The following is a 22,854-nucleotide window of genomic DNA, read 5'->3' as shown; positions in this document are numbered from 1 at the left end:
CATTCTTTGTGACTGTGTCATGATTCTTGATGATACTTTCAATTTGTATGTAGACACCTTTTTATGCTTGATGACACTTACATCTTGCCTGATGGCCAATTTCTATTTACATTCTGCTTAATGGTATCATGCATGTGTACAGATCCAACAATCTTGTTCGTTAATTGCATGCTGCATATGTGTATGTTGGTTTGTGCAGAGAGACTTGTGCAATAGGCGCAGTGCATAATGGAATCAAATATTGATGCGTTGAATAAATTAACGCGATGGCAAGATGTGAGTTTCACTCAAGCACAAAGCAACATACAATCATGCATGATACAATGATGTCAATTGACAGTCGTTCCGAAATGCTACGGACGACTACGGAAATGTACGGCGTATAACGGAAATGTTATGTTATAGGAAAAGTTGCGCCCATTTGTAAGATATTTGCTACTGAACCAAAATTAAGCGCGTGTTTGTAGACGTAACTTTTTATTTGGTTAATGACCAACCATAATTTTTGTACAGTAATTTACCTTCAATAACCAAAGTAATTCTATGGATATATTTCAATATATGCTTTAATGCATGTATGCAGAGCTCCAGATAAGACGCTTAAAGTCGTAAAAAAATGATTTAAATTTAGTAAAAAAGTAGACTTAAATCCTGTGCGTACGGTTAAACATTGAAAAAACAAAATAAGAATTCAAAATGTGTAATCATGCGTAAAACTCAATATCAATGCATATACTGTAAACATTTTATCAACGAGTTCCCACTCGTCTAGGCACTCATTACAATTATGAAATCAACAGCACGTTAACGTTATTATGAATAACAGAACATCTTTAAAACAGTCGAAAAGCCGAACGTTTTCCATTATCTGGTCCTTTTATCGCAAAAAGTCTGCTGTAACCCGGAAATTGTCATGAGCTCTTCTTAGACTATAAACCTAAATGCGGTAGTCCATATAAACGGACTGCCAGAGCCTTTGATAATTTTTGCTATGGCGGCTCTGGCAGTCCATATGCACCCCTTCATAAACATGGGTGCAGTTCAGCGCAGAGAATCCGTGCGCTTCACTAAACAGACGTCGTTCGAGACAAATTGAGGAAAATAATGAATAAACTTCATAAGCATGTTAAATTTACCTGAATGGCCACCTACGGATGTTATCCTTTGCATGCACCCTATAAAAACACGACGATGTTTCAACACACTTTCCTCGCTGACATGTTTTATGTTTTAATTTGAAACAGTGTATTATGTATCGAATAACACATCGTTATCGACTTTGTAGGCTCCAACACATAACCCGACGTGCAAAATATTGGTGTACTGCGACCTAACCAATATTGGGTCAATTTTCCAATATGGCGGATACAGCGTACGAAAGCAAAACTAAGTCAATAAAAAGCAATTATTTATTGTTTTAATGGTACCATTCGTATGAGTTTGTGGTTTAGACAGGTAAACGTTGATAAGATCTTTCAGTTTCAGTGTTCCTTAACCATTGCATTGTTGATTAAATTTTGCACCCATGGGCAAGAGCCGGCGCATTGCAACTATCAGCTAACCATTGGGTTATAAAGCTGAGATTTGAATTATTGCAACTACTAAATGCGGATGTGCCAAAAATTATACTTACCTGAAAAAAGGAATAAATAATAGACTTAAAGGCTGGATTTTTTATAGAGTGTAAACCAAGATTTTGCTGAATAAGTTATCTGGAACTCTGCATGTATGTTGAGAGGAAATCCATATCATAATTTCAAATTTACTAGAGTACTTTTATATTGCACCACATAAAATGCTATAAAACTATAATATTGAAGTGCACATATAAACTTTATTATAGATGGGTAGGTATTTCGTGTCAATCTCTTTCACATATGAAAGAGCTGTTGGTCATGCTGCTTTAAGTACATATTGATGCATGACACAATTTAGATAAAGCAAAATAAAACACTAGGTATTTGCCAAGATTCATAAGAGTCAAATATATGTCTTGAATAAAATACATGTATAATTTCTTGAGTGCCAATTGCATCTTACAAATATCAAAAACATTCACGGCAGTCAATTCATTGTATAGGCCTACTGGTCTTCATGGTAATATAAACGTATTTAGTTTAATGGAGATTATATAACAAAGGGAACTAATTCAGCTTATTCAGTTTACTAGTCATAATGATTCGGATGTTTTCGCTTTTTTTCCGAAAAGTAATTTATTCAACATACGGTAAATAAACGCGCGCAACCTGTTGTCATAATTTAGTAACTTGCATTCTGCTTAGTTGCATTCTGCTTACTGCCTGTTGCTAACTGCCGTTGTTTATGACGCTTAGTGGCAAAACCGATTATGACTGGTTTCAGGAATAATGAACACACAAACATTGGATAGTCACAAAGAATGTTGCAACAATCATCAAGTATAACCGATAGAGAACAAGCATGTTGGAACTGTCATGAAGCATGTTAGAATAAACATCACGCATAATGCAAATATTCATCATGAATGATGTAATGTTGCAGCAATCATCAAGTACAAACGAATAGACAACACGCATGTTGGAATTGTCATAAAGCATATTAGAATAAGCATCAGTCATAATGCAAATATTCAGCACGAATGATGTAATTTTTACCTAAATACCCTTCCATAACACTGCTTACCGTGAGCTACCTTCCTCTAAATTCAAAATTATTTAACACTTCCCGCTAATCTTCGAATCCATTGCGTGTTGTTGTTGTTGTTGTTTTTAAGGCTAGATTGATATTTGTATTGCATCGGTAGGTACATGATAAATTATTCCCCTTATCATTACAAGGTATTAAAATTTTAATAATATTTTTGCGTTATATTAAATATATGTTGATAATTAAACTTTCTGTGATGTATACTGCAGATTTTGTGTAATTCTATGTAACACAAAGTCTATAGTATTTACAATAAATTCGTAAGTTTTGTTATAAACAATAGAAGAAGAAATAGCCAAATAGTTTCTTTGGAAATAAATTGTACACGTAGGCCAGTTTCGACATTAATAATTTGTTCTCCAGCAACATGTCAATGGAGAATTTATTTGTGCATCCACAGTTGCAAGAATTCTCTATATTGTTCAACTATTGGAATCGCTAATACAGGCCATGGTTTTCTCTTGTTTACTAATAGTATTCGTTAGAGTTATCCCAATCACCATCTCCCGAATGATCCGTGTTTGCACTATCGTCACGCCCGTTGTTGTCATATTGCTCGTACATGCCATTGCTGTTGTAGTTGAATTCTACGTTATACACTCTACCTTTTGAAGTGGCCAAGGCAAAACAAACTATAATCGACATAATAAACAGAATCGAAAACAGTAAAAAACATAGAAAGTCTAGAAAGTTAACAGCATCTGTCCAATCAACATTTACAGAAGGTCCTTTCTTAGGCGTGTCCGTTGCATTTCCTGAGTCCTCCGTTGGTTCGACCACATTACCTTTAGTCTTGCGAGCATGTGAAAGACATGGGCGACAACTCATTAGTTTCATAAGTTTTACAAGTGGACTTGGAACTTTTGCATCTGCAAAGCTTTCCAGTCGAGAGAATACAAGGGCCAGTATTGTTGTCAGAGAGCTTACAGTTGTTTGTATGACGAGAAAAGACGTGATTAAGGGGGTTGATTCGGAGTTTTGTGGATGGGTGTCAGAAACTATTGTTAAAAATACTGCAAAGGATAAGAAAACAGTGACAGCGTAGCTCGCTTTCTCCCCAGAGTGAACAGGAATCATGAACACGCAGATGTTTAAAATAGATAACATACATATCGGCAAGAGTACGGACATCATGAAATACATAGGTTTTCTTTTAAGAGTCATTTTGAAGTTGATTGCAGCGTCTTGTTTGTCTCGATAGACTATCCAACTGGTGTTGACGATGTCCCACTCGGAGTTGGTTTCGTAGTACTCAAGATTGAACCCTTTGGAATCATTGAAGCCACTTTCCATATTCACCTAGAACATACACTCGTAATATGAAACCAAGGCCAACATGAATATTATCAAATTGAAGTGTATAATTGACTATTATTTGGTTAGTATTTAAGAGGGCCTTTTTGCATAAATTGTGAATAGGTTGCTGTGTTGTACTTATCTATTGAGCCTCGTTGTGTGAAAACTGGGCTTGATGCATTTGCGTTAAGTGGCGTCCGCACAGGCTAATCTGGGACGAAACTTTCCGTTTACATTGCATTTTCGCTAAAACGGGACTTTAAAAGAAAAACCATAAAAGCGGAGATTGTCGTCCCTGATTAGCCAGGCTAGTCTGTGATGATACTTAGCGCACACGGATTAAGCCCAGTTGACAAAGAACAAGGCTCAATTACATGGCTGAAACAAAGTGATTATACCTGTCGTCTCGAATAACTCCAAGCCTGAAATCTAAGGTAACATGTCTGGTAGTCGAACGGGAAGTAGAAGATATCCATGGAACACGTGGATTTAAAGACCTTTAAATCAGAACATACGTAGATCGGAATCAATAATATTCAACTTAATGTGAGGAAACACAATACACAAATGTTGTTTTGTTGTCAATGCAAACTTCCAAAACAATAAAGAATACTTAAATGGCACCTGAAATGGATTCCAGTACATCAAGCCTGTGTATCTATTCATGACGTTCAGAGTCTTGTCACCGAGCCCTTTATAATCCAGGTATGAATTGTGGAGCGCGATGTCCGGTTTCCAAACTTCGTTCTAAACAAATGTTAAGTCAACTTTTACTTATAATCATTACAAACTGGAAAAAAACAGGAGTCATCAACTGCAAGTTGTTTAGTGTTTTGACTGTTTAAAATTTATATTTCCTAGCGGCGGTCACCGATCATCACATGAACATTAAGCATCAGTAAAGTATAATAGTACCAGTTACTAATAATAAATGCTAATTATATCCAATAATATATATTGAAATCTGTTTATAAGTGGTATGGATTAAATGTGGACTAAGGACTAATACCTTGCGGAAACAAGTGAAGCCGTTGTCATATTGAAACGTAATTGACACATAAATCATTAAATCTAATGCACTCAGGTGAGTGGTCAGCGTTCGATTCTTCGCATATTTTTGTTAAACATACTGTTTTTACTTTTACCAATAAGTCATTCCTTTCGGAACACTTTTCCACTATTATTTATTTATTTTAAAACAGAAAACCAGATAAACCCAGTGGGCATCAAACGTTTTGCTGCAACGTAATATTTAGGTCGCAACGTCGGCAATCATTACCGAACGTTGCCACACCGTTGCATACAAAACATTACCCGGACGTTTCATCAAACGTTGCAGTTTGGTTGTCACAATGGTGTATATGAAAGTTTTCCCGACGTTTTATTCCAACGTTGCTGCAACGTTGTATTTAGGTTGCATTCAATCGTTGCAGTTTGGTTGTCACAATAGGTATATGAAAGTTTTCCCGACGTTTTATTCCAACGTTGCTGCAACGTTGTATTTAGGTTGCATTCAAACGTTGCAGTTTGGTTGTCACAATGATGTATATGAAAGTTTTCCCGACGGTTTTTTTTTCCAACGTTGCTGCAACGTTGTATTAAGGTTGCATTCAAACGTTGCAGTTCGGTTGTCACAATGGTGTATACGAAAGTTTTCCCGACGAGTTTTTTTCAAACGTTGCTGCACCGTTATATTTAGGTTGCATTCAAACGTTGCAGTTTGGTTGTCACAATGGTGTATATGCAAGTTTTCCCGACGTTTTTGTTCCAACGTTGTTGCAACGTTGTATTTAGGTTGCATTCAAACGTAGTATTTTTTATTTTATTTTTAAATAATATAAAAATAAAAACTATTAACTGCCAACCGCCCTTTCGAGTATTATCGGCAGATATGCACACGGTCGATTCCGTTTTCTAGAAAGAACAAGTACTTGGTGTTTGAAGAAGGGAAACTGAAACACTCCCCGAGTAGGAATCGTACTTTATAATAATACAGCTCATGCATAGCATCAATGAAAATATGATTTCTTGTAAGTTTTAGAAATTCAATTTTTTCAATTTTACAAATCAGTTGCTTAAATTAAAGATGCTAAAGATCAATTTTAACTCAAAATTGCCGGATAAAATATATTGTTTAAGTTGTATTATGCATTCAAATGCACGCCGGGTATGCGGATACTTTGATAACGGATGGCACTTCGATAACAGAGAACAACAAAAACCACGCGCGAAAGAAGAGTTCTTCAGCTATTTTGCATGTATGATCTGTTCATTTGGTTTTCAGACACGGGATACTGTTTGGTCGATTTATGGTAGAGCACTTCGTATTGAGAAGAAAGAAATTCGCGGAAAACTCGTATTGAGAAGAAAAAAAATCGCGGAAAAACAGTGAATTATATGTAAAAATGATAAATTCCATCGATAATCAGCACGACTTGGATGATCAGTACATATTTAAACAAAATAAAAAATATTTGGAAATAAATAAAAAAGTGCTTAATATTCCAAATAAAAGATCAATATGTCCATTAATGTTACACCATGTAACATTTAAGTTTACTTAAATAACATATTTCATGAAATTCAATTGTTCAAAGAGTCGGATGCCAGATTTTCATGGACACTGTTTTAACCGAACATTGCAATGACAATGGCACTTCTATTCCCGATTACCCCACACTTTTTACCAGATATAACACTCTTTTTTAGTGCATCAGAAATGCATAATTCGCTGTGGAATAATGTTGAAGTAAGTAGGCAATACAAACAAATGTATATACTGACATAAATTAGAAACGAAAACATCCTCGCTCCCGTTATTTAGAGCCCTGCTATAAGTACAATTTAACACGATCGTGTTGATCTACACGATCCGTTGTATTTCTATCTTTCTGAACCTCAAGTTACAAATAAACACAAGTTCATCATATTGACAATTATTTCCGGTCGTCACTTCTTTAGAAATACGCATATTAATCTTATTTAAAAATTCCAATTATAATATTAATAGTATAAATTAATAGTAATGATATTTGTGAAAACGAACAACGCCATTGGCTATATTTCACGTGTGTTTGAAATTAAGTTATGCTATTTTTTCCCAATGTGTCGGGCTTGACAATGCACATTGAATCATACTTCAAAATGTTTGGTGAAAATAGGCATAATTTACATAAATACATTTCAAGTAGAAGATAAAACTCGGCAATAAAAGTGCCCAATATGTTAAGTCTTTGTTATCCGTAGTGTCCTTTATCGGGAATCAAAGTGTCTGCAACGTCATGAATAGAACATGCTATATCTTCATTTATATATCATTGAATACTATCAAAATTTCAGTATTTGAAGAACAGTGATTATTCTGCATGCTGAAATATCATACAATGTCTTGCAATATTTCTAAGTAGTTTAATTTCGTTGAAATGTTTACTATTTATTCAATTCATGCAGTGTTCCGACCGAATTTTCAATATTTAGGACACAAATCTTCTGTTAGATTATCATCTTCCCAATAGAAAAGGATACACCATTTATCAAATCGACCATGTGCCTTCGCTAAAACATTTCTCTTTAGGGTATAACTTTAAATAACCCTGAGGAACTTACCTCTCGCGCGTGCCTTTTGTTGTTCTCTGTTATCGAAGTGCCATCTGTTATCGAAGTGCCATCTGTTATCGAAGTATCCGCATTACCAGCGTGAAATGGTAGAATCTAGTTTCAAAGTTTTAACAAAAAATAAATTGTCATCAATTTTGTCTGAAACTTTCAACAGTCGCCGTGTGAAGTGAATGAGGTGTCCGCCTAGCGATCGGGAGTTGGTGGGTTCGATTCCCAGTCAGGGAGCGTTTCATTAATCTCTCTATAAATATCACGTGATAGTTCTTTCTAGGTAAAGGACTCGAAAATGTCCATAACTGCCGTTAATACTAGAAAGGGTATATTATTATATTATATATTTTTATATTATTTTCAATAGAATTTTAAAAAAACTGCGTTTTAATGCGACCTGAATACAACGGTGCAGCGACGTTTGGAAAAAAACGTTGCAGCAACGTTTGGAAAAAAACGTCGGGAAAACTTTCATATACACCATTGGTACAACCAAACTGCAACGTTTGACTGCACCTAAATACAACGTTGCAGCAACGTGTCGGTGCCCACTGGGAATGTCCTTGTTTTAGAATGCATTCGCATCAGAACTTCACCTCGCTATTAATTGCCATATAAAAACGTGAAAGACAACGGGACTCCTAAATAAGATATAAGTGTTATGAATGAAGTATGTATTTTTACATGTAGTGTTTCAAAACATAATGAGTCCTTTTGGATCAGTTACATATTTGCAATTTGCTATTTAATTATTGAGTTTTTGAAGTTATATTTTTTATATTTTAAGCCTATTCAATATATTGACACACATTTGTTAAGTGATTCAATGTTTACCTGGGGCCAATGATAGAACTTGATTCCCCCAAACGTGTGCGGGTCCCATTTCAGAAACGTGTCATTCCAGCTCAGAGACAGAAACGCTGTTGTCGTGAGAACCTCGTCTGTCTCGCTTAGTTCGTTGATCGACAGAAGGTGAAGATTGACATACACATCTGGAATAAATGTTTGCATATATACATGATGTGTTATGTATTTATTCAAATCTTTGAGTATTATCATGTCATGAAGTACGCAAGGAGTTTGTATGTTGGTGACATTATGATAATTGGAATGGCATGCGAGAGCAAACGAAAAAAAGATAAATAAATTTAATATTTCTGTATATGATTTATTTTTTCAAATATATACCTATAAAACCATATAATTAAGTGCGAAATATCGTCCATAAACACTGTTATAAAGGGTACCTATGGCACTTGATTGATTTTCGACAGGGCGAATCCTTTTGTTGTAAGTTTCTTTCACGAACACCTGCTCATAGAGACGTTTTGCATCGTTTCCAGACTGTGTGATCACGTGACTAGCATGACCAATCAAAACGAGCAGCCAAACCACCGAGCTTGACATAACCTTTAAACATATCGTCAATGTTGCAATTTAAGAATATACAACAACAATCAACGCATTTATAAAGACTTTATTTGTCATATTCCCAAACATAAAAGGTATCTCCTTTCCCCAAATCCGGTCCAAAAATTACCAATTGATGGTTTGAATTTCAGAAACATTGGAAAAAGAAATAAAAAAGTTTAAAAAAGCGTTTGAAAGTTTGAATATCTTTTTCAACTGATGCGTTTATGTTATAGATTTTCTGCTGTACGTCAGTTTTATAAATATATTTATTAAAATATAATAAATCAATAATAATAAAATTCCCACTTGGACTGGTAAAGGTCATTTTCACAAAATTGTACTTTGAATATAGGTAAATTGTGATGCGTAATTTAGTGGAAGTCCGATGAAACGGAAGGGCCGCTCAACCCGGCTTGGGCCGCGATTAACTAGAAAAATAAGGCTGATGTCTAGCGCCCTCTGATTGTGGCCAAATGTAACCCATAACGCATCAAAAGGCTTTTATGTCATTCATGTTGTGCCGTCCATTACCATATTTAAATATTTATGTACTTATGCAAATGCTGTTAAACATATACTATTATAGTATTTATATGTTGAATTTGCTTTTACAGTCAAGATTTATTAAAAAAAGTTTCTTCAAGTCTTTAATAGCGTTACGCTGGACAGATCGTAATTAATACTCGCAAGCTGGTGGTAACCATGGGTTTTGGATGTGTAACGTCTTAACCAATGACAGCCAAAGTCGATGAAGGTCTAGATCATGACTAACTCAATTACCAAGATAGTAACGAGTACCGGGGAAAGGGATCTTATATGTAAGAGCGCTTAGTTTTTCCCGTGCCACAAAAGGGAAAATTGTTATTAAAGGTAAATATGTATTTGAAATGAAATACAGGCCAACACAACTTTCAAAAGGTTTAACTGGATGTCATGTTTATCATGACTTTAGCATCTTTGAAAAGGCATCCTCTCCACTAAGCATATGTGTGATCGACCAATAATTTTACTAAATCATGCCCCTGGAGTGTGTTAGTGTGCCCTAAATATTTTTGGATAATATGTGGTTGTCGTTTTTAATTTAAAATGTTATCTCTTTTATTATTTATAATTTATATATTTTTCTAAACACTTCACTTAACTGCTTGAAAATAATGATTGGTGTATCGTTATATGTTACCTTCTAAACGTGCTATTTAAAGAGTAAGGAGAAATTCATTTCGCCGTTATTTGTCGTATAAGTTTATAAAAACATACCTGAAAATCAAACTCCGAATTATAATCCAACAAATGCAATTATATTTTCTCCTCAACCGATTACACAAACTTATACAATGCAATAAACTATCTGATATTTTTCACACAACCGTACCTCTCTCCAGGTAATGCATTAATGATCAATTGGCAGTGCTTAGATTGTTACGGGCCAGTGAATTATTAAATTAATAAATGATATAGTAGCCATGCCAGATATCTGTTTAGAGGAGTCTTTCAAGAGTGAACGGCTTGATACGTATACATCTACTATTACATTATTCATTTTTAGCATCGCATACCGGTACTTATGATCGGCGGTTAATGTGATTTTAATCTTCATAATTAGTGAACCTTTAACAGACTGCGATTAAATCAGTCATATTAGATGTACATTTGTACTTTTGTTGACGCCAAACTTCAAATTGCTTTCGTAGATATATATATATATATATATATATATATATATATATATATATAACTTTTTAAGTTTCAAAACATAATCTTGAAACGCGGGATATTCGATTTAATTCAAAACATGAATAATTAACTATTAATAACACTTAAAAAGGTCATTTGCCGATCAACTAGTTTTTTATGTTTCAATACGACTTGTTTGTTGCCAATGCACACGCGGAGTGAGATGTTACGCTTCTCCTCATAGAAATTAGAAAACATATTTATTTATATATGCTATAGTTTCAGACGGATCCACAGGCGAATGTGAGATCATGAGATGATAGTTGAGAACACTAATATAACTAAGTTTGCAGTTCTTTCTGTTTTACAGGCATCGTTAACGAGCAATTTTATTTATAAATTGCGCGATTGTATGATCGATGTTGGACTTTGACTCAATTGATTATTGATCTGCACGTAAATATCACATGCAAATGTTCGATAAAATTCATCAGAGACAGCGTTTAGCATTTCGCGCTTTGTCGCTTCAATTTGCAGCAATAAAGTGGTTAATAAAATAAATCATTCATTCAAGTGTATTCAAACCCCACTTAATTGACAAGCTTGATACGAATAAAAAAGAAACCCGACTAATCGAACTGTGGTTCAACAACAGGCTTGGAAGGTTTAAATATTAATCTTCAGTCTGAAACCCGTTGAGAATGTCCACCCGTTGACTTAAGATTATCTGTACACCTTAATCCTAAAATAAGGCGATACCATAAATATTTGGTAAACACGAACTTAGTGTCGGGTCTCATAGTAATGTCTATATTGTTCACTCGTCTACTGTCAGATCTGAGCAAGATTGCAACTTTGACAGAAGACGAATTTTCGCTGTACCGGTACATCATAAGAAAGCGAAATGAAAATAGTTAATGAAAGCAATCACAATAAATATGTTTTTATCATTTCGGTAATTTAAGACAAAAATCGGTATGAAAATGTTGGTAGTTGTGGTACATTTATATCCGTTTAAGAAATGTGTTTGTTTACAATATTGTTGTCAGAACGCATATTTAGGTGGTATGATCGGTAAAATGTGCGTATAAGAAGCTATAACACGCCTATATAGTAAGCATGAAACAGGAAAATACCCTGTCCTTAATCCATTCAGCCTAGCGAAAGAGATGACTAATTGCAATTGTATTTGTTTTGGCGCAAGGTATAAACCAAGTGTGAATGTGCTGTACCTTTAAAGTTCTGTGATTTTGCCTTCGCAATGACCCTGAAAATTGAAATTAATACAGATAGCAAAATTTTATTTTTAGCAAGTCACGAATAATACCTAGCATATTGATGTTTCACTATACTTGTAATGAATGGTGGAAATGATGGCGTAAATTAGTTATTTTCGACGAATTTATAAAAATATGGAGTGGAATTTCTGAAAGTGTTTGTTGTGGTTGATTTCTTGCGTAACCTATGATTATCAAATTTTGCCTATAGTGTTATATTGCGTATTTCTCCAATATTCCTCATTAAGATTTTCACTTGCAAAACTGTGCTGTAAATTACTTTTGTGTGAGCATGCTTATTTTGTTAGAGTATAAATGTATAGTAAAACATATGATATTGTATATTTTGATAATGAACAATAAAAAAGAAAGCGAAAATACAGTAAATATATGTATCCGTGTTGTCACTTAAGTAAATGTACGGAACACCAAAGTTGTATTTTGTTCTTGAGTAATGTGTATGTCGGCTTATTAATTCTAGAAAACGTTTTTGATTTATAAAATATTTATTATAAGAACTAAATGGAACAGGGTCAGTTTCACTATAAGGGATATTTAACAAAAAGTTGCAGGGCGATCCAGGATTGTCGGTTGGTGGGCTCCTAAAATTTGTTGATTTTCATGTTCTTTTTCGCGAATTGGAACCGAATTAAAAAAAATGTGTGTGTGTGTTATTCTGATAATCATTGGCAATCATCCGTAACGTGTAAGGGCCCATCGATATTCACTTGATATCTCCCGTCAATATCAGTAATGTTTATCATATCAAATTGTGTACGATGCAAAATGACAGTAAAACCTCTAAGGAAAACCAGAGAACCCACTTCTAGTGACTCGGCATTTCGAAAAACCAACCGATATACCTCTTATTGATTCATCCGACCTGAGAAAAGCAAAACCTTTCCACTCGTCATTTTCAGGATGCTTGTTGCTGTCATTTCGCACTTTACAAGATCTGCTTAGGCCGGATGTAACAGTATGCATTGTCCTTAATACCGAGTCATAAGCTACGGATAACATAACATTACAAACCGTTGCATATTTTTTCTAATCTCCTGAAACAGTCTCTAATGAAACAATCACATGTTTGGGCGCTTACGTTTTTCAAATCAGGCACCGAATATTTCTGAAGGATGAAAATTGAATTAAAACAAAGCACGCTATCATGCGCGGTACAATTTAAAGGTCTTAGTAAATCAAAATTTTAGATTTTGTAATTAAATAAGGCTAGAGCAGTGTCAAGAACCTTGTATATATAACTGAAGTATGTGCATACTGTATATTTATATACAGGGGAAAGAACTATGCATATTAACCCATGTTTCATTTCAAATGGCATGTGAGCTCCTCTTTTCCTAACAAAACACTTTAATGCTGCAGCAGGATTTTTTTGTACCTAAAGTAACATATATAAAGTTTTCAGTATTTTTTCCGCAGTACGATTAATCCGGATGCATTAAATATATCGTTTCTTAACAAAAATGAAGTGACTGCAACCATCCTTTTTTTGTGGTCAGTTTCTGTCGGAGTTAAAGTATTTGCAAATAATTATTGCATATTTATATGCAACTGTCAAGGAGGGTTACATTTTCAAGATAAGTGATTCACTAATAGAAACTCATTTTGACCTTCGAGTTGAGGCTTGACAATATAACCACTTAAAAGCCCAAACACACTCAAAATCAACGAATAGTTCATACAATACTTCAAAACAATAACATTAACACATACACAATAAGTGTTCCTTATTCCAATAGTCAAAATTTCAACGCTGGATGGGGTGTGATAACATACATGTGACGCGATACAAAATGCTCCTTATTATGTGTGTGTGTCTCAATATTTTCCATGTGGACCAGAACACTAGTGGCATGTATGCGTTACGTAAATAATATAAAACGATTTGCGAAAGAAATATCTTTACTTACGACTGAGTATTTATATGTACAAACACAAACATGATATTTAAGCAATGCGGTTATAAACAGAAAGCAACATTCCACAAGATGAAGATATACCATATAAATATCTACTACATGTTTACAGGTGAGTGTTTGAGGTTAAGTATTTTAATCAGGAATTTTTTTACGTCATCAAGCAACAGCCTCCCGCAACATTAAAATTGCTCAGTTTTCATTAAAATTAACAGAGTAGTCAATTATTTAGTCGCTGTATCTCGCCCTTAAACAAACCTTTTACCGAAAAGCGAGTACAACAATCCGTGCTAACAACTTATCTAGGTGTGTCAATATATTATACAATGTGCTCACATTGAATGACTGTGGATGCAATTTTGTTTTTGTGTACAATAAAACCATTTATAACGACCCGTTGTACATGATGCTAAATTGGGTAATAGAAAAATTAATTATTTCATTCAGCATATAAGAATTTCTATAAAAAGGTGAGAAAAGGTTTACAAAATGCAATGCAAAATTGAAATTCAGTTTCAACTATATACCATTCTAGACGATTTTCAAAAGACTATTAACTATTAACACAACAAAAAGGGTATAACGCAGAATACAATAGGAAGGGCCACAAGGAAACGAAAAACTACCAATGTGTCAGCAATGAGGGTTCACTATCAAAATATACGGTCACACTTTTTTAATATCATATGATAACACTACTAATATGTATTGTTGTTAGGTGGGTATTGAACATATTTTCATACAATATTAACACATTACTGACATTTATTCATTTAATTATGTCTTTCCCATTCATGGTATTTTCGAATCACAATAATTGGATTTTTCTTAAAAAACGAAAATACTTTCTTTCCAATGCTAAGTAAGAACATTTGAGCAAGTAATGAAATTCGTCTCCACATTTTCTTTGCTGCAAATATTATTTTTGCTCTTCAGGAAAAGTCAGCGACACTTGTTGATAGGTAGCTTGTTATTTCATGGTAAAAAATGTACAGTTTTTCCATTTGTGCTCAGATGTGTACGTTCAATAGTTCAAGCATTCGCATGTAGCTTTTCCAGATGGGAAAGTATTGATTATTCAAAGCATGTTCAACAATTGTAAACTCAGTACATTTAATATTGTGTAGTGCTGATTGTTCAAGATATAACTAAAACCACAGCAATTCTGTTTGATTCAATTAAATCCACAGATAACAGTTCAGAGGCTTAAAGTAAAACTCTATTTATTTTCGATGACATAATATACGGGTTATGAACCATTTTGTATTGCTCAAACAAACAATTAACTTCGCTTTTTTATATTAAACGGAAATGAACTAAGCTCAAAATACAGCATAACGTGTGTTTTTACGTTTAAAATATACTAAAAAATGTGTGAACTATTTCGATAATTTCAAGATCATCGCAAGCCTATTTTTCAGAACATTTGAGCAAAACATGTTAGCTACAGTATTATCAATCAGTTTCACAGACAACCGATTAAGAAATGATAACTACTTATTTTAAAGTACTTATATAATTTAATAACGCAAACATATTTCTGCTTAGTGACGTGTTTATTGGCATTCAACGACTATAATGCCTAAGGTCATTTAACAAAACAAAAGAATGTCAACATGTAACATTTCTCTTAGGACTTCCACGAGATACAAAATGCTCGTTTTTTATCATTTGTGGGACTATATATTACATTAGAACTTCCCGCGACAAATTCCAAACATTTACGAGCGATCGCGAGAATGGTATTGGGAAGCGTTAGTCGCATGCCGTAGTTCTCATGAATAATCATTGTGTCCGTATTTTCGTAGTTTTGTATTGCCAGAGTTGTCGAACATGCGGGGCGGTATACCGACTTGCAGTGTCAACGTAAGCAATAGGAAAATACCGATGCCTCAACTTTGAATGTCAAAATGTTATCTGTAGAGTCAGTAAATTTTCTAAAAACGTAAATTACCATATGACTCATATACACCAAAGACTGGCCAAATTATGTTGACCGAACAAGTTTCACAACAACATTAGAGACACGAATTTAATGATAACAGCCCCCTTCCAGAATTTAAAAACACTTTCTGTCCTCAATCATGGCATTCGTAATTTCAACAGAAAAACACAAGTAGAGTCTTCTTTTGACATTGTCATGTACTTTCACGACCCACTTAAACGGTCAACAATGTTAACGTTAGTAAAGGAGTAAATAAAGTGTCGTAAACTAAATATCTATTTTTACAATTATTATGTTACTTTGTCATTACTGTCCATCAGTGCCAGACTAAACGCCGTGGATGCCCATAGGCAGTGCTACATGCTTAGGTCCCTAGTCAGCCTAGTGCAAACTAGATGCCAGTGCCCAGTCGATTTCACTCGTTAAAAATAGCCTTCCAGTACCGAGGCTCGCAAGTCATTAAATGTAACAATGTTTTTTTAATAAAGTTAAGGGCCCATAAACAGTTTCCTACTATGCCTTATAGGTAGTCCAGGGCTTACGAAAATGGTGTATACATTATGCTACTTCATGGTGACAAATATGTTTATTTAGACTGTCGAACCAAAATCGACTCCATTATAATACGCTACAATCTTCGATGGCACGGGGAGTCTTTGGAATGAGTTAGTCCATATAAAAGGACTTCTAGAGCCTTTGATATTGTTTTGTGTGAAGACGTTGGGTTATAACGTTGAGAGTTGAATAATGGCAACCATGGAATGAGTTATATATTTGTTATCATCGAATTAGCATACATTTTTTATATATTTCATATTTGTAATTCCCTCAGTTAGGTGGCATATAGCAGTCGCACTGTCCGCCCGTCTGTTCTTTTCTCTGACACTTAAAGATAAACCGTTTAATCTATGGCATTCTATGTTTAAATCAATCATTTTTGGATTTTTAATCCCATCAATTATATCCTGACATTAAGTATAAAAAGGTATGCTTGGTCAATTTCTACAAATTATCTTAACAACAAAGTTAACAATGTCTTGGGTAAATGAACAGTACCAAAACTAGTGCACTATATTTTCTACTTTTTTATAACAGAATTTTCACAAGTTATTTGCAATAATGTTTATTTACATCATTTGAGAGTTTGTTCAAAAGATTCTCTTAACGTTTCGGCACTGGGCCTATCAGATATATAAATTTTCTCAGTAAGATTGAACAAGAGCGCATGCACATTTTTTCAATCAATATTAAATAATTCTTAGTTCCATTTTGTATGAAAAACTGGAATTTCGCTGTTTTTAAATAATAATTTATAAATATGTTTCTCTTCATAAGCGCTGGTTAATATTTTCTTAATGTAAGTTGGACATATAGTCCATTGAGTTTTTTTCAATCAAAATTTTGCATGCCTTTCAAATTTTCAAAACATGTATTTATTATGTTAATTACTCAGAATTAAATATGAAATCATGTTTGTTACGACAGGTGTCCAACGATACTTTCGAAATAAAACGATTTCTTTCTATCATACTATCTCTCACAAAACGAATACCTCTTGCATGTAGACTTTTAATATAAACATGGGTATTGTTTATTTTAAAAGTATAATTATAACATAGAGGCATATACACAATATCATCACGATTTATTATAGGCCGCTTTTCAATATACACTATTTGATTTATATATATCATATTTGACCCACCAACTTTGTATTCTTTCACAATTACAGTTGAAAAAAGCATATAATGTTCCCTTCAATATTACACAGTTTTGAAGTTTTATTATACATAGAACAACATTAATTAGAGCTTTAGACACTGGTTCATTTATTTGTACTGCTAACTCGTTCAATTTTAAACAAATCTCTGCTTTGGATGCTAATTGGAATGTTCGTTTATAACAATATTTTAATGAATACCATCAACATAGAATTTATTAAATAATAAATCAATGACATTTGTTTACTTTAATTAATAAAAAAATGAATTTAAGTCGACGACAGGATAACAAAATATCTATATGTTCTTGAATTGTATTGTGTAATAAAATAAAGAGTTTTTACCCATCAAGTCTACAACTCCATACTGCTTTCTACTAAAACAATTTCGGTTAATACTTATACGACAACCGCATTGAATACTTTTTTTTCACTAAAGACAAATATTTTATCTTCGGATATCTACTTAAGGTAACAAAATATATTCACTTTGAATAAACGCATGACTTGTTTTATGTACGTATGCATTTAATTTGACTTGAATCATCCATTGCCATTAAATTTACTCAAAAACACGTACACAACACATAAATATGCACATAATACGGATCCTTTCGTCATACTTACTGCATTAAAACACATAGTATAACCAAATTTCTTCCTAAAACAACGAATTATTCATATACCTTTCGCCGACAAATTTTCCCTCCAATAACTTCTTTATTAATGTTTTGTTTATTCTCTAAACAAACAGTTCCCATATGCAACGGAATAATGAATAAATAAAGTAGTAATGTTAAAGACATATATTTAACAATGCAACAGTCATTTCTTGGTTCGCTTTGCCGATACTTAACCACTAAGTGACGTGGTGTTTGTGAAATTGTGCACAGTTTTCCACAATAACACGTTTCAAAATAATTGTCAAAGATTCAAAAACGATAGTATAAATCATATTCAAATTAGCAAAACAACACTCCTGACTACTAAACAAACAAGCAAAATAACACTCCTGACCTATAAAAAAATAAGAAAATAACACTCCTGACTTATAAACAAACAATCAAAATAACACTCCTGATCTTTAAATAAACAAGCAAAATAACAATCCTGACTAATACACAAAAATATAAAATAACACTCCTGACTTATAAACAAACTAGCAACATAACACTCCTGACTTATAAACAAACTAGCAAAATAACACTCTTGACTGATAAATAAACAAGCAAAATAACACTTCCGACTTATAAACAAACAAGCAAAATAATACTCCTGACTTACTAACAAAGTAGCAAAATAACACTCCTGACTTATAAACAAACAAGCAAAATAACAGTCCTGACGTATACACAAACATGTAAAATAACACTCCTGACTTATACACAAACATGTAAAATAACACTCCTGACTTATAAACAAACATGTAAAATATCACTCCTGACTTATACACAAACATGTAAAATAACACTCCTGACTTATAAACAAACAAGCAAAATAACAATCCTGACTTATATACAAACAAGCATAATAACACTCCTGTTTAATAATCAAACTAGCGAAATAACACTCCTGACTTATAAACAAACAAGCAAAATAACACACCTGACTTATAAACAAACTAGTAAAATAACACTCCTGACTTATAAACAAACAAGCAAAATAACAGTCCTGACTTATAAACAAACATGTCAAATAACACTCCTGACTGATACACAAACATGTAAAATAACACTCCTGACTAATACACAAACATGTAAAATAAACTCCTGACTAATACACAAACATGTAAAATAACACTCCTGACTAATTCACAAACATGTCAAATAACACTCCTGACTAATACACAAACATGTAAAATTACACTTCTGACCTATAAACAAACAAGCAAAATAACACCCCTGACCTATAAACAAACATCCATTAGAAAAAGATCAGGGGTGAAATATGCATTGTCTGAAGCTCTGACCCCGGGGCTATGTTTATATATCAAACACATTGATTAAAGAAGTAAAACAATACATTGATACAGCAGATGGAAAATCATCCCCTCTAAACAACATGATACATAATTAAGTATAACATTTTTGGATCTGGATCTGTACACGACAATACCTTTCGGTATGCGCGCTGCGGGAGAGAGATGGGAGTGACTTAAATTTTGGATTTAACTTAATTCACTGAAATTCATCATTGAAGTTACAGCATGATATCATTTTATATAGATGTACATAATTGTATCAAGCAACATATATCAAATAATTATCAGTATAAATTACTGTCAAGTTTATCATTCATATTATACCTTAATTTTGTAAAATATTATCAATATAAGTATACTAGATGCAAACATAGCTGAAATAATACAGTTTGATATACTGTATAATATAATTTACCAGTCGCCAAATACGAGATCGCTCCGCCCACTAAGTTGTGTTTTCATAAAACGCTTTATCCATTACTCCGACAGTCTTTGTTTGCCGGACCATGTGGTCGCAATAAACGAAATCTGATTGATAATTTCGTGAGTTTGATTGACATCTGGCGACTGGTCAATTATAATGTAACTACACATCCAAGCAGTCGATCAAACCATTGCAGCCAAGCCACCTGGTGTGCCGACGCACCAGCAGAAAAGTCAAATGCCTTCTGACTTAGTGCATTTTACTATTTATAACATCTACATTAGTTAAAGATACATGTTTACATGTGTATGTGTTTGAAATAAATTAGTATCTTTAATGACATCATCTGACCATGGATGTCCTATATTTCAAAATCAAGGCCCTGGTCTGAAACATTGGTAACATTTAAGTGAAACTGTTACCAGGCTTCTGAAATTAGTTTTTATTGAACTATGTAAGGTAATCTAAATCAGGCAGTGATTTTTCTTGTTTTAAAATAGTCATAATCAGTTGTGGCCTGTTGATAATGACCCATTGTTTGTTTACTTGTCGCACCCTTAAAACTTTCCGCACTTCTATTTTAGCAAATCTGGATTAAGGTGATCTTCAATAGTACATTTACACTTTAGCTCTGTCACAAGAGTGCTGGTAAAGTCAAGTCATATATTTTAATCTAGGCCATATCAACTCAAAGTGACAGGACAAATAAAAGATGCGTTCATTAATTATTGTCCCATTGTTTACTACAGCTGTGAGATTTTATATAATATAACTCATGATGACCATCGATCATGTGAGAGAAATTTAACATTATCTTAGTACATCGGTTTTAGAAGCCTTTTAGATAACAAAGTGTGCTAGTTTTCAATGTCGCTTCTTGGGATCAAACCCACAGTGCAACCTCCTGCAATCAAAGTCTACACTCTAACACTTGGCTTTTAGAAAGATTCTGAAAAAAATTTATCCCTCGAGAGCAACCAAACCAAAACTTAAGTCATATATTGCCGACTCGGTTTTATTGAGTCGGTTCATGAGAGATAATGAAACGTGCAACATCTCTCATGTCCCCATGCCAGCGCCTTAAGCGGTATTCAATTCACAACACGAAAGCGCTAGAGTCATTGATCCCGAGGGACCAGGCAAAAAGCACTTGATTAATGTTCGAAAAAAATCATTTGATTAATTACAATTCTATTATTTCAGCAAGGTCACAAAAAAACGCAGTCTAATCGGTATCCAATGAAACTATTTGTTATTGTCAGAAACCCGCTTTTAAGCAAACAGCTTTCAAGCGACCACAGGCTGATCTGGATCCAAACTGGCCACACTCGCCTTAATGTGTCTTTTACTGTGGCACAGTTCATTTAACTTTAAAAAAGAAAGAAGAAAGAATACAAACCAGTAAAGGGTTTGTAATCAATGTTGAATTTCAGGACAGCTTGGTGATCTGCAAATCCCATAAGATATGTTGATATCGGGTATCATAGTCATTCAATAAGCAATAAAAAGCAAAATGTGATTTAATCTAAAAATACCAGTATGCCAGTTTTGTCGTGTCAAGCTGTCAAGATCCAGAAAGTCCTTCATTCACATCGAACATATCCTTCGAATTCCATCCATTGTAGTCATTAGCAATATTTAGTAAATAAATAACTCATATATCTAAAATAACAGTTTCTAAATAGCCAAACAAGCCGATTTATGACATTCTCTCATGGGCGCGGCCATTGTTGGTATCATGTGGGCGGATTACTGCCAGTCCGTAGCTCTGAAATTGTTTTAAAAACGAAATTTGTTTCAGTTTCTAACAACGTTTTTTCACGTAAAACGGTCTTAGAAAAATTCACTAAAAATGGTGTATGCAATTGTTTTGGAGGAAAATGTTACAAAAACGTTTTTAAGTGAAACATTTTAAGAATTAAAAAATGCTATGTTAAATGTCTATTCCGTCTACCCAAAATCTGGTAAGGCATCAAAAAGGCCAACCGATTTGCGAAGTGTTTTTGAAATACGGTATTACTAAAGTATATTTGCGTAAACGCAAATATACTAAAAACTAGTATGAGGCTCTATTAGATAAGGTCTTTTTAAGTAATCTTCATAAAACACTAAATAAAGATAAACTTAACGTCATTAAATTGTGCCTTAGATAGCTGTTATCATGATGTGTTGATGCATAGTTAACCATTTTAAATATGAACTAACATGCCACTAGACTAATGTTTATTGAAACGTGTGTGTTTGTGATTCATTCTGGTTTAGTGTGACTGATAAATGAGATTTATGCCTTCGTTAAATGGATTTATTTTATCATGAATATCGTTTCGACGAATGAATGATTTAAATGACAATGGGGCCACAGAACTACATTCTGTTTGTGTTTTTTTTTTCAATAGAACATTTGTTCTAAAATACAAAACCTATATAATCGAACTGGTCTTGTAGTTGTAAGTTTGAGATTGAAATCCTTTTAAACGGCATCTGAACACTCTATTCACTTTCTATTTAAATATTTGCACGGAACGTAAACAAGTGGTTCATATAAGACCCTTTGTGGAGTAAATTGGTATTAATGCACGTGCATAAAGTGTAGTCCCAAATCATCCTGTAAAGTCCATAAACGCTGATCAGGCATTTGCGCTTACATATAAGAATGACTTGTCAAGGGTTAGCATTAATTCCACATGCCCCATATCAATTTGTACAGCCGAAAACAACTAGAACTACCAAAGTTACTTAAAATGTGTAGTCTTTTTGAGTGCAAGTATATCGTTTTAGTTTAGATTATGCATAGTTTGTAAATTCATTCGTGGTTTCTTTTGCGGTGTGTTGATAGGATAAAACAAATCTTCAAAGCCAGCGCTTTGTCTACAATCTTTGATCATTCCCAATGTTA

General features: G+C 33.6%; 1 protein-coding gene across 1 annotated transcript; it reads right to left on the bottom strand.

The window, feature by feature from the left end:
- Positions 1-3,153: 3,153 nt before the first annotated feature.
- On the bottom strand, positions 3,154-8,997 carry LOC127854550 (neuronal acetylcholine receptor subunit alpha-7-like). The gene is made up of 4 exons (XM_052389615.1): positions 8,838-8,997; positions 8,425-8,582; positions 4,380-4,478; positions 3,154-3,984 (listed from the first exon to the last, which is right to left on the bottom strand). Exons 1-4 carry the CDS (start codon positions 8,995-8,997, stop codon positions 3,154-3,156), a joined length of 1,248 nt encoding a protein of 415 aa, XP_052245575.1.
- Between the last annotated feature and the right edge of the window lie 13,857 nt (positions 8,998-22,854).

This window comes from Dreissena polymorpha, chromosome 13, assembly GCF_020536995.1.
Source record: "Dreissena polymorpha isolate Duluth1 chromosome 13, UMN_Dpol_1.0, whole genome shotgun sequence".
Taxonomy (NCBI): Eukaryota; Metazoa; Mollusca; class Bivalvia; order Myida; family Dreissenidae; genus Dreissena; species Dreissena polymorpha.
Note: the sequence above shows the minus strand (reverse complement) of the source record. Positions and strands in the feature narration are given on the sequence as shown.

Coding starts and splice junctions, on each gene's coding strand:
- LOC127854550 (XM_052389615.1), bottom strand. CDS start 8,997: ATGTCAAGCTCGGTGGTTTGGCTGCTCGTTTTGATTGGTCATGCTAGT. Junction 8,583..8,837: donor AAATCAATCAAGTGCCATAG/GTACCCTTTATA, acceptor CATTTATTCCAG/ATGTGTATGTCAATCTTCAC. Junction 3,985..4,379: donor GGAGTTATTCGAGACGACAG/GTATAATCACTT, acceptor TGTATGTTCTAG/GTGAATATGGAAAGTGGCTT.